General features: G+C 35.4%; 1 protein-coding gene across 1 annotated transcript in view; it reads right to left on the bottom strand.

Annotated features, from left to right (window-relative positions):
- Positions 1–5,327, bottom strand: part of LOC129260644 (erythroid differentiation-related factor 1-like) — a 46,220-nt gene extending 40,893 nt beyond the window's left edge. The window contains exon 1 of the mRNA XM_064114263.1: positions 5,273–5,327. Within this exon, the coding sequence (XP_063970333.1) occupies positions 5,273–5,323 (51 nt within the window). The 5' untranslated portion in view covers positions 5,324–5,327. The remainder of the gene's footprint in view (positions 1–5,272) is intronic.
- Between the last annotated feature and the right edge of the window lie 7,883 nt (positions 5,328–13,210).

Raw genomic sequence — 13,210 nt, forward strand, 5'->3', positions numbered from 1 at the left:
TAAAAAAAAGTTACTGAAACAAACAAAAACTGTTTCCCTTTGGGTGCATGATATGAAGAGAACAATATGACAATTTTGTTTTGATAATTTTCCCCTTATTATCATGTACTTTTCTATAGCAAGGAACTGTAATTATATCGCATTTAATAAAAATGTAACACGCATAGTTTATTTCATGATGTAATTATCCAATTTTTAATGTATCAATTAACTTTTTTATTTGTTTTAAATAATTGAAAATTAATACTCAAAACAAATTACAAGTACATATTAAACTTATATTACATAAAACTGTTTGGCGAAAATGGAGAAAATGAAGAATGGAGCTCTATATGGAAAATTAATCAAATGAGAAAATAATGAGAAGCACAACTGGGGACCATTTCATAAAGCTGTCTGTAAATTATGCATGACTTCACGCACAACTGGTGACCCTTTCTTGTGGTAAATGATACCCCTAATACCCCATTTAGATCTACCATAAGTCTAGAGTGCCTCCGCAAGCTACCGCAGGTTGTTCTAGACAAGCCGTTAGATGTAAACGGTCTCGGCCTAAAGCACAAATCTGCGAGAATAACGAGGGAAAATACACCCTAGACAGTCTAGCACGAACGCAAGATTACCCGGCGTGATCTACTGTTGGACTGTAGATCTAAACGGACACGGCGTAAACGCGGCATAGAAAATGGAAGTCCTTTATCTGAGCGTATAGTCTCGATCGTTGTGCAGCGCGCGCTTTTTCCATTGACTGACATTGACCAAGGAAAAAAAAAGAAAGATGAATCAAGACGTAATTATAAACAAAGAAATACATTTAAGAAAATTGATTAAGAAGAGGAAAGAAAAAATGAAACAAAGAAATACATGAGAAAATAAAAAAAAATTAGAACGGAAGGAGAAAACAAAGAAATATATAAGATTTCGTAAAAAAAAAAAGAAAGAAGAATTAAAACAGAATACAAAATAATTAATAGAACAAAGAAAGAAGAAAAATCAGAACAAAGAAATACATAAGAATTGATATAACAAAAGATAAAAGAAGATTTTAAACATTAAAATACACAGAACTGACAAGAAAGAAATAACAAAATAAAAAAACAAAGAAGTACATAAGATTTGAAAGAAAAGAAAATGAAAGAAGAATTAAAACACATAGAAATACATAATTTATCCACATTGTGCTGCACTCAACCAAGGTGAGGTGAATGGGTGCCTGGCAGGAATTTATTCCTTGAAATGCCGAGCGCTGGAAAGCTGCTTGAGCTACAGCCGGGGTAATAATATCCAAGTCCTTTGGAAGCGCATATAGAGACGTTATTCAATGTGTTATGCGCTTTACAAGAACTGACTATTATTATCATTATTATTATAAGAAATGAAAGAGAAAATGAAAGGAGAGAAGAAAATATGATAAATGAGAATTGATAGATGATGAAAGAATTAAAACAAATAATACATAAGAATTGATAGAAGAAAATATGATGAAAGAAAAATAAAACAAAGAAATACATAAGAATCGATAGAAGAAAAGATGAAAGAAAAATTAAAACAGAGAAATACATAAGAATTGATAGAAAGAAATATGATAGAAAACTCAAAACAATGAAATACATAATTGATTGAAGAAAAGAGAATTGAAAATTAGAAATAATATTTGATAGAAAAGAGAGTGAAAGAAGAATTTAAACATATTATAGAAATACATAAGAATTCGTAAAGAAGAAAACGGAAGGAGAGAACAAAATATACATAAGAATTAATAGATGAAAAATATTAAAACAAGGAGATACATAAAACTTCATAAAAGAGGAGATAAAATAGAACTAGAAAAATACACAGGAGTTGTTGGAAAAGATGAAAAAAAAAATTGAAATGTCTCAGAATTGATTGAGCGGGCGTTTTCCCCTCACTGGAATAGGTATGATCACATCGCATCTCGCGATTACCGCAGACGTTTGTTCTAATCTAAACGGCCCTCGCATAAGTACCTTGTGTTTGATAAGGAATTTCATGCAAGTTCATTCCAGACGATTGTCTAGTGTGACACCAGAGAGAGACAGATCTAAACGGGGTATAAGTAGCTATAAACTTAGCACTTAAAACATGTTCCAGTCATGCACAAAGTTGTGCTTTACTTTATAAACAGCTCTATGAACTACTACCCAGGAGAGGAACAAAAGTCAAAAGAAAGCCAAATGAAAATATTACAAATGAACACTGTAGCAAAAGACAAATAGGAATGAAATAAAAAAATATACAGCAAGATGAGTTTATGCAAGATATAAAGATAATTTAGAGAGATAGTTATAGAGTCAGAAACAGTAACAGAGAAAATATAAGAGAGAGAGAGTGGGGGAGAAATAGAAAAAAGAGACAGAGACAGAGAAAGGAGAGACCCACAGGGGAACTAAATTGTTGGTGATTTTCTATGAGAAAGGTTCATCATGTTAAAGTGAACTTTAAAGGAGAAATATATATTGATTCAAACATATGGCCTTATTATATATCAATGGAAAGGTAATGATGTGGGGATTATCATTAGGTCATTTGAAAATGACGAAAATAATACATAAGGTGGAAATCACCAATTAAAAAGCGCTAAAATGCCTCTCCGAAATATGCCTCGCATCGGTCTCTGAATTGACTCGAATTTGATGACGTGTATGACGGTACAAGAGACGTGATTGGCTCTCCCACATCAAGCTCCACTTGCATGCAAAACCTACTGCGAATGCCAGTGCCCGTGCGATTTCTCCACATTGTCACTGAGTAGTTCAATCATGAAATGGAAGAAAACCCAAAAGTTACATCTAGATTTGTATTTCGAAACAAATGTTGTTGAAGAAGAAGATATTGATGATGAAGATTCTAGCTCTAGTTAACAACAAAGCGACATGGAAGAAGGAAAATTAGGGGAATTGCGCCAGTGATGGAGAGTGGAACGAACGTGAACTGTTGTTAGTCGAATCCCCTGTTAGTCAATAATCAATATACTTCTCCTTTAATAAAAACATACGTAACAAACAACTAAAATTCAGACAATGCATTGTATACCCCAAAGAAAAGCAGTAAGCGACAAACATAGACTTAGGGTTTTTTTTCTTTACACAAAAAAGACTACTTACAATAACTGCTAACATTCTATCTTACAAAAAATCTAAATATCTAATTATGTTAAAAATTGCCCAGGCTACATAAAGAAATCAAGCGAAACAATCTTGATAAAATGCATTTTTACATGGTTATGTCAAAATTTTCATCATGGAAAAATACATAATGGTACATGTTGCATTAAAAACATCTCTTTCTTCATTAGAGTTATTTTTGGATCAGTGACTGCGAAAATAACATCTCCTCACTCTCAACTTTCCTGCTTTATCTATTTTCCATTTCCCTTTGGGTTCCTATCTTGTATTTCATTTCACGAAGTGCATGTAAGGCGGAGGGAATACAATTCAAACACAAAAGATGCATTTCTCGCTGCTTTGAAATTAGATTGAGAGAACCAGAAACCAGGTCACATTCATTTTCTACTGAAAAACAAACACTTCTCGAGAGTCAGCACTTGCTTGTTGTCAACAACATCACTTCTATCTAGTCTGCTGTGCAAAACCTTCACTCGAGTTAAGGGTCTGAATTGCAGCCTACTCATGCCTTGTGTACTGAAGGCCCTCTCACTGAATTCAAACTGCAAGTTTTGTATGTGCTAGTCTTTGAGTGGAAACACACTTGATGATAAAAGTTAAAATCGGGGTCTGTGCCTGCAGACTAACTTCTACATTTGCCTATGGCAGCGATTCTGTGATATACATGTAAGTTTTCTAATTTGATATTCAAGCCCAGAGCGCATGCACATTTGTATGATTAAAAATTAAAAATCACTCATGCCTGTGAAGCTCTGTCATTACTTATTTGTGTCCTATTTCATTAATGACGGGGGGGGGGGGGGTTCTTAACAAGGAGATTGTATTTGGGTTGTAAACACAATGATCTCCAAGAATTAAATTTTATATTTCATTAATTCATATATAATTTGGAAGTTTGTCTGAAGATATCACATGGCTCTATTGAGATATTTCACTTTATAAAAACAAGTCAACCCCCCAAAAGAAGATTATTTCCAAATGCACATTATTTAGATTTATGCTTAACATTTCATGAAAGAAATCATACCTACATGTCGTTGCTGAATCCACAAAGTGGCACAACGTCCTGAAAACACGTGAAAAGTCAATTTTAAGTTTCTTTCAGTTTTAGAATTCTCTAGCTATGGTCTATCATTTCACCAAAATTTAGATCCCAATTCTCTCTAATTAATGAGATGATTAAAGTGAAAATGTGACATTAGCCTGAAAATCCTTTGTAAAATAATCTACGAACTGGCACACAGGTGTGCGCCGTTTCTACGCACCAAACGACACTTGTGTTTGAATCACTTCTATATGTCAACATTTGATGTTCATTCAATAATTTTTTAACATTGGAAGGCAGCAGTAGATACCTGGCTCTTGGTTTGTGCATTCTTCATTCTGTTAAACTTCACAATCATATAGCAACAGGCAGTTGAAAATGTAAAAATCTTTATCTCGAAAAGTGATTTCGTGCATCAACGGTCACGTGTGCCACTTTATGGATTTGGCGACTTCGCAGAATCCATGAAGTGGCACAATGTCCCAAGATCACATGAAAAGTCAATTTTAAGTATCTTTCAGTCTCAGTATAGAGTGAAAAAAAAAGACACTTGTCATGCTTATGTTTGAATCACTACTATGTCAAGATTTGATGATTATTTGAATAAATTTTTAACATGGAAGGCAGCAGTAGATACCTAGCTCTTGGTATGTGAATTCTTCATTCTGTTAAACTTCACAATCATATAGTAACGGGCAGTTGAAAATGTAAAAAACTTTCTTTATCTAGAAAAGTGATTTTGCGCATCAACGGTCGCGTGTGCCACTTCGTGGATTCAGCGACGATGTAGAGAATTTACCATTCAATTTTTTTTTAATGGGTTCTCTACAATACTGGAGCATATGAGCAAAAATAAAGAAAATGTGAACTGATGACTTGAAATTACATGTATGTGATGAAAAAGTATAAAAATATACATAGAAGCACTTAATTTATTCTCAAGGTTACATTATCCCTATCAGAACACACTTCGGTGCAAATGAAGACAAACACAATTTTATACATGCATGGATTAAATCTAATTTGAAAATGAATGCATTTTTAAAAATTTTCTTGAAGTACTGTTCATCCATGTTCTTACCTCTGAAGCTGAAATGACATCTACATCATCCATTATATCTGCATCTGCCATTCCAAAGCTGATGAGAAACAAAATATGGATAAACAACAAATATTATTCCTCATGTTTGTTGGGTCTATGGTTGAAGCTTTCCTTCATATGTTTTGGTAAATAAAATTGGTCACTATTAGTTTATTAACTATCTTAGGTTGTGTGGATGATACATGTACGAGGTCGAAAATGTGTAGTGGGTGTATTTTGTGAATTTTTAAGAAAATCTATCTTGGTTGGGATCCAGACCAAAATAAAAATAATTGCATTTCCCACTTCTTTTTTTTTGGTATGTGCACCATTGTTCAAGTGTGGAATAGGCTGAAATTTCAGGATATGATCTAGAGTTGTCTGATATGTTGCCTGTAAAGGTGTAAGTAACTTTAATAAAAGAACCTTAAAAATTATTTTTTTAAACAAGAGAGGGCACTAAATATCCTCAAAATTGAAATTCAAATTTTCACCAAAAACAAGGAAAAATGAAAAAATTGAAGTTCAGGACTTATATCTTAATATATAGCCATATCAATAGGGCACATTTCTGTATTGAAGCACACATGAATCAGAGTAAAACGCCACAACAAATATTCAAGGCCTATATTTAAGACTGAGGAGCATTGAGGTCAATCAATAAATTAAAGGCATTCAAGGTCATGACCATGGTGGTCTTGGGTCAAAGAAAATAACATTTATGAAATAATTTCAATACGAGTTTCATACACTAGATCCATAAACATTCAAAGTTAGATGACAAATTGGCAATTCAACAAATACCCCAACATGGCCTAAGTTCGTAGACACTAACTGACCTTTGACCTTGGTCATGTGACCTAAAACTCACACAGGATGTTCAGTGATACTTGATTATTCAGTCGGCAAGCCCTGAAAAAGTAGCTTCTTTTATCCAAGTGATATTCATCATGACTAGAGTGTTTTTGCATTGTTAATGAGCTTGGTGCAGACCTTTTTATTCTGCCATTGCTGCTCTAAATATTGACCAAATTTCATGTTTTTGGTATCTTTATAAAGAACAAAAATTATTCTTTCAGGTCATGTGTTTGAATTTTAAAAATATGTTGCAATATAGGGGAAACTTTTGATCTAAAACATGAAACAAAATAATTATTTTCATGCAACAAAAGTTGTTGTTTTTACACTTAATTTCTGTTTGAGCCCAAATGATTTTTAGATTATGATAAAGCTGAAGATCTAAGCTTTAATATGATATAATTTTTACAAGAGATGTTTTAGATGGGTCAGCAGCCAGCTTTGCATAGGCCAAGTGCATTTAGCAGCTCAAAAACAAAAATACTGCGCTCTGATTGGTCATAGAGGCCACACACCCACGCAAATTCCAATATTCCTCACACTGGGCCTCGGCAAGGTCACACTCACCATGTGGTAATCTCTTCAAATTACCCGTGCCTGTTGTTTTGAAAACCTTATTCAGCCAATCAGAACTCTCGATTTTATGCTACTCAGAAATTTCAGAAATCTTGTCTTGCATCTTGATGGAAAAACTGGCTGTTGGCCCATCTCAGTCGGCTTATTATAATCACTCGGGTCGCGTTCGCGTTCGAAATCACTCGGGTCGCGTTCGAAATCACTCGGGTCTCGTTCGAAATCACTCGGGTTTTGGATATTTGGCGATTTTTTTTTTTATTTCGATGCGATTTTTTTTCTAACGGTGTCTTCAATGGGACAAACACGCTGGGCAAATAAAATGAAATTGAAATTCTAGTTTCGTTTTAAGCCAGCAAATGCCTTAAATAAAATGCATCATCTTAAAGGCGCAAGTGCAATTAAAATGTAATAGAAGTCGCAAGCACGCGCGATGATTCGGAACATGTTATTAAAATGCTGTGGGGAGGTAACGTTTTCAAATCAATTTATTACTATCTTCAGAAATTAACTTTTGATAACCAAGAACAAATATAAAAGAAGCGGGGTCCGCTATCACCACGAGGTTGAAGAGAAGTGTCTATCATCATAAAGGAGGTAAGAGAGTAGTGCAGTGATGTCCGTCGGTAATACGACCTTTAAAAGTTCACGGCGGCGTCCGCTATCACCACGAGGTTGAAGAGAAGATATCTTTCCTCGTAAACATCGTCAGAGATAATACTGCGTCTTTCTCCCTGATTAATGCGACCTCTAAATAGCTAGCACCTCAAAAAAATCTTGAAATATGATCTGAACGATCACGCACTGTAACTAGATCTACGCCGATATTTTATATCCGATTTTTCCTTCAAGGGGCATGATCGAAGATTGGCAGGTGATCGCGCCGATTGTGGTAAAATCGGGTAAAATCGGGAGCCGATTTTAAAATCGGTTAATTAGAACAGGTACAATTACGATTTTAAAATTAATTTAAAATCGATTTCCAAAATCAATTTTAAAATCGATCTAAGATCAATTTTAGATCAGTTTTAGTATTAGTTTTTAAAAGCCCATTCACATTTTTACTGATGCTGACGAAAAGTTAGTTTGGTTGTCAGAGCATTATTTGTCCTGCGTCTAAATAACTATGTCCGATCGAAGGACCGTTTTAATTTCGGAAAGGTAGGAGAGACAGAGAGAGAGACTGATCTCCGTTCAGCTCAACGTATACGTTTGGCACGCGAGCACAAAGAAGATCAATTAAGCACATCACCTAATGCAATGTTTCGAGAATTTAGGTAGGGAATTTTTTAGGTCTCCAGTTACTTAAAACATGATATGGCCATTTTATCTATAAAATAAGACAAATTTTATGAGAAATGGACAATAGTTAAGAGCAGAATTTTAAAACGCCTATCGGAAAGATCGTCCTCAAAGCTCATTACGTATTAGACAGCTGGCAGCCGTCTGTTTCGAGTTTTTTAACAGTTTTATTTCTCCTCGTACACAGACGGCTCGCTATGGTGCAACCATCATTACGGGGTTAACAATGCAAAATCCCCCAGACGGCGCTCATCGATTTTTGTCTATATTTCATAAAAATATATGGAAAGAACTGTATCAAATAAATATTATTATTCCGTTTTGTCCTAAAATGCACCAAAAAAAGAGAAAATAAACTTAAAAGGGGAAAAACAGTAACTAATTGCTTCGGCTGTCGCGCAACTTCACTTCCCCGTTTTATTGGAACTTAATGCATAAACATATGGCCATTGAGTCCCTGTACAGATCGAGATAGAACTTCGGTCTCTGTATTGGTGAGTGGAGCTAATGGAGTTCAGCGGAACAACGAACATTACAGACTGGAGACCGAAGCTTTTGGTCTAATTACGTATATATGCATTAAACCCGGATGGCTGGCTATGCATACCGCTGAATAAAATACTCATTTTTTCGGACGAGCTGCAGACTGACTGGCACTGTAACGTGGGATCTAACTCGGCTGGACTCACGTTACCTTGCTCCATGCTACCGATGCACGCCGTGTCCGACCGTGGCCGGGTCCCGCCTTGGGGCCATTGCATGCAGGCATACATGTCCGTACATGGGAATGACGATGTAATATCGATGTGGCAGATATGGCAAGTTCCGACTCGGAGTCCTCGTATAAAAACAGTAGAAGTCTGGATGTATTCTAGGATAGTTGAGCCACATGGCTGATTTGCTTGTTTGTTATGTTAAGCAGTAGGCGAGTGCCTTTTATTTAAGGCACTTGCCGGCTTAAAACGAAACTAGAATTTGAATTTCATTTTATTTTCCCAGCGTGTTTGTCCCATTGAAGACACCGTTAGAAAAAAAAATCGCATCGAAATAAATAAAAAAATCGCCAAAAATCCAAAACCCGAGTGATTTCGAACGCGACCCGAGTGATTTCGAACGCGAACGCGACCCGAGTGATTATAACAAGCCTCTCAGTCAGTCTGCAAGCCCCTGTGGCCTGTGTTAATGAGCAAGTGAGCAAGATTTATCCAAGTCCTCTCGTGGCTGATTTCATGTCCTGCAAAATCTCGTAAATTGTGACTTTCTTTCTCAAAGAATTTAACCACTTTCTCCTTGAGTAATATTGATTATTTTTGTACCATGGGAAAGAGTAAATGTTGCTCTTTTATATTGGTTATTTCTTTTGAATAAAATATTTTGATAAATAAGTGAATTTTTTACCTGAAAAGATGCATCAAACAGAATTTTCTTCCTCTGTTTTCACTTGCAAATTGTGCAACATTTTGTGTTTTCGGCACAAACATTATTTATATCATCAGAAAACTCAAACTCTATACTTTCTTACAATGTCAATCTTGATATGTGGCATCTTTTAGATGGGTCAGCAGCCAGCTTTTTCCATCAAGATGCAAGACGAGATTTCTGAAATTTCTGAGTAACATAAAATCCAGAGTTCTGATTGGCTGAATAATGTTTTAAAAACAACAGGCGCTGGTAATTTGAAGAGATAACCACATGGTGAGTGTGACCTTGCAGAGGCCCAGTGTGGGGAATATTGGAATTTGCTTGGGTGTGTGGTCTCTATGACCAATCAGAGCGCAGTATTCTTGTTTTTGAGCTGCTAAATGTACTTGGCCTATGAAAAGCTGGCTGCTGACCCATCTAAGATACATCGTCTTATCAAAATTATATCATATAATAGCTTAGATCTTCAGCTTTATCATAATTTAAAAATCATTTGTGCTCAAACAGAAATTAAGTGTGAAAAAAACAACTTTTGTTGCATGAAAAAAATTATTTTGTTTCATGTTTTAGATCAAAAGTTTCCCCTATATTACAAAATCCTTTTAAAAATCCAAACACATGACCTGAAAGAATGATTCTTCTTCTTTACAAAGATACCAAAAACATGAAATTTGGTCAATATTTAGAGCAGCAATGGCCGAATAAAAAAGGTGTTTTGGTCCGCACCAAGCTCATTAACAATGCAAAAACCGTCTAGTCATGAATATCACTTGGATAAAAGAAGCTACTTTTTCAGGGCTTGCCGACTGACTGATCTAAAAGGTGTCACATATCAAGAGTCACATTGTATGAAAGAAGAGAGTTTGAGCTTTCTGGTGATATAAATGTTTGTGCCTAAAACACAAAATTTTGCACAATTTGCAAGAGAAAACAGAGGAAGAAAACTCAGTTTGAGGCATCTTTTCAGGCCTGAAATTCACTTATTCATCATAATATTTTATTCAAAAGAAATAAGCAATACAAAAAATTAATGTTTTCTCTTTCCCATGGTACAAGAATAATCAATTTTACTCAAAGAGAAAATGGTTAAATTCTTTGAGAAAAAAGTCTCACAATTCACGAGATTTTGCAGGGATATGAATTCAGCCACGAAAGGACTTGGATAAATCTTGCTCCTTTGCTCATTAACTCAGGGGCTTGCAGACTGCCTGTGATTGCTCTTATGTCTTAAAGTTTCATGAACTATATCCATAATGTTTCAAAGTAATGATGGCAATTTACAGTCCAGCAGCCCAGGGGGTTTATTCAACCGAAGGCCGGACAAGCAAATGACCCCATAGCTGGATGACATGGACCCTGAAGTTTACAAAAATGCATTGCTGCCGGGTTCTATCCGTGGTCTTCCCTCCGAAATGACGTAATATATGACGTCACTACAAAATGGCCCTACATGTATTTCACAATTTTTTAGACATTCTACACATAGCATGAAGTCAAGGGCAAATATCTCAGCCAAACCATGCTTGTTTTGTATGAAACTTTCAAAATATATTGTTCAAATAGTGCACAAAAGATATGCAAAATTTTACGAACAGATATTATCGTTTACATATGCAAATTACGTAATGAAATTTGCATATCATTAGTTTGGGAGATTTCTTGCTTCAAAAATTGCCGAAAATTGATTTAGAAATTTATTTTCTTTTTTAGTGTATTTTATTTGATATATTTCCTCTCAAGCATAATATCAATCTCTTTATGTATATCTCTACTTTTAGAAAATATATGCCAGTAATTGGAAATGACATTATAGACTGTGATTTCAGCCCCCTTTTCAATATGATGCGCACATAGAAATCGTGCGTTTTGGGCCTATTTTTACCATATAGCTGAGGTGTGCGAACGATATGCCTACTTTATTGATGTTTCCTGCATTTTGCATGATATTAAATCTTCCAAACAACATATTTTCATCTTCATTATGTCTCTGCTGATAAATAAATGATTTCAGCACAGATTGATTGCCCACTGGGCAGTCTATATAGGCTTCGTTTTCAGCCTAGTTTTCAACAATGAACCTATACCGTGTATGACTGCATTATTGTAGTCGAGTCGGAAATGGGAGTTCCTTTGCACCATCATAATATATTTTCCACTGAACGTTTTTGTATTTGCCTCAAGTGTCTAATTAATGAATCTTGGTGTTCCCTTTGCAAAATCGTGTCCAACAGGGTTCAAAATTGATATCTTTGGCGGCCCTCTTGGATTTTTCTTTAATGAAAAGTAATTATTTTCATATTTTTTGCACAGAGTGTGACAATGGGACAATCTTAAATTAATACGCATTTCACTATGATTCGGATAGTAGAAATCGATTGAATTCGTTTTCTGGACAGCTAATATATTTTGAAATAAAATTCATTCCGAAATTGCCATGATTTTGGTCAAAAATTTGCATGTGCATTGATATCTATCTATTCAGTCATTAACATCAACAACTATTGCATAATATCAGCATTCGACACGAAAGAGGATATAATATACCGATAATACTGAAACGCTCCATGACAGTATGTATGTCTTAATTTGCTTAAAGGGCAAATACCATATATTACTCGATATTGCGATAAAATGACACCAAAAAGCAACCTCTGTAACAGTATATTTTTCTCTATCAGCTACATTATAAAGAAATGAGGGCGCAGCAAAGCCTACCCCCCCCCCCTTTATGGGACCGCCGGAGTCCCCCATCCTTTTTTCGTATTTTGCCCATTTCTTGGAAAATTCGAAATTTTTGGAGCCCCATTGAAGGGAAAAGACGTTTCTGCTTTGCAGTAAAGTCACTTTTATTGTTGTTTAACCACTTATGGATAAAAAAGTAGAGTTTTCTCTATCTGCTACATATAAAGAAGTGCTGGTACAGCAAAGCCTATCCCCTCTGGGGACTGCCAAAGTTACCCACCCTTTTTACGTATTTTACCCATTTATGGGAAAATATGCTAATTTGGAGCCCCGATTGAGGCAAAAAACGTTTCTGATATGGAATAAAGCCACTTGAGATAAAAGAGTAGAGTTTCCTCTATCTGCTACATATAAAAAAGTGCTAGCATATTGAAGCATACCCCCTTAAGGGAGCGTCGAAATCACCCAGCCCTTTTTCATATTTTTTCCAATATATGGGAAAATCTGCCAATCTTGGAGCCTTTAAAGAAGGTAGAAGTCGATATGCCAGCACTCTTTTTACATGTAGCTGATAGAAAAAAGCCTATTCTTTTGTTTCCAAGTGATTTCCAAAATCAAAACTAGCTTTACTATATAGCAGAAATGCCCTTTTGCCTGAATGGGGGCTCAAACACTGCAATTTTTTCAATAAAGAGGGAAAATAGACTTAAAAGTTGGAAGAGTTCGGCAGCCCCTGAAGGGGGAAGGCTTCAGTGTGCTACCACATCTTTATATGTAACTGATAAAGAAGATCATACTTTGTCATCTTTATGTGCTTACAAAACAAAAACAAGGACTTTACTGCAAGGCAGAAACACTTTTTGCCTCAATGGTTCTCCAAAATGACGAATTTTCCGAGAAATTGGCAAAATACGAAAAAAGGATTGGGTGACTTTGGCAGTCCCCTGAGGGGTAGTCTTTGTTATGCCCTAACTTCTTTATATGTAGCTGATAGAGAAAAGCCTACTCTTTTGTCTCTAAGTGATTTAAAGGAAAAAAAATACATACCCAAAACAAAATTTTGCCACATTGGGGGCTCCGAAAAGCACGATATCATAATAG

This window comes from Lytechinus pictus, unplaced genomic scaffold (assembly GCF_037042905.1).
Source record: "Lytechinus pictus isolate F3 Inbred unplaced genomic scaffold, Lp3.0 scaffold_19, whole genome shotgun sequence".
Lineage (NCBI taxonomy): Eukaryota > Metazoa > Echinodermata > Echinoidea > Temnopleuroida > Toxopneustidae > Lytechinus > Lytechinus pictus.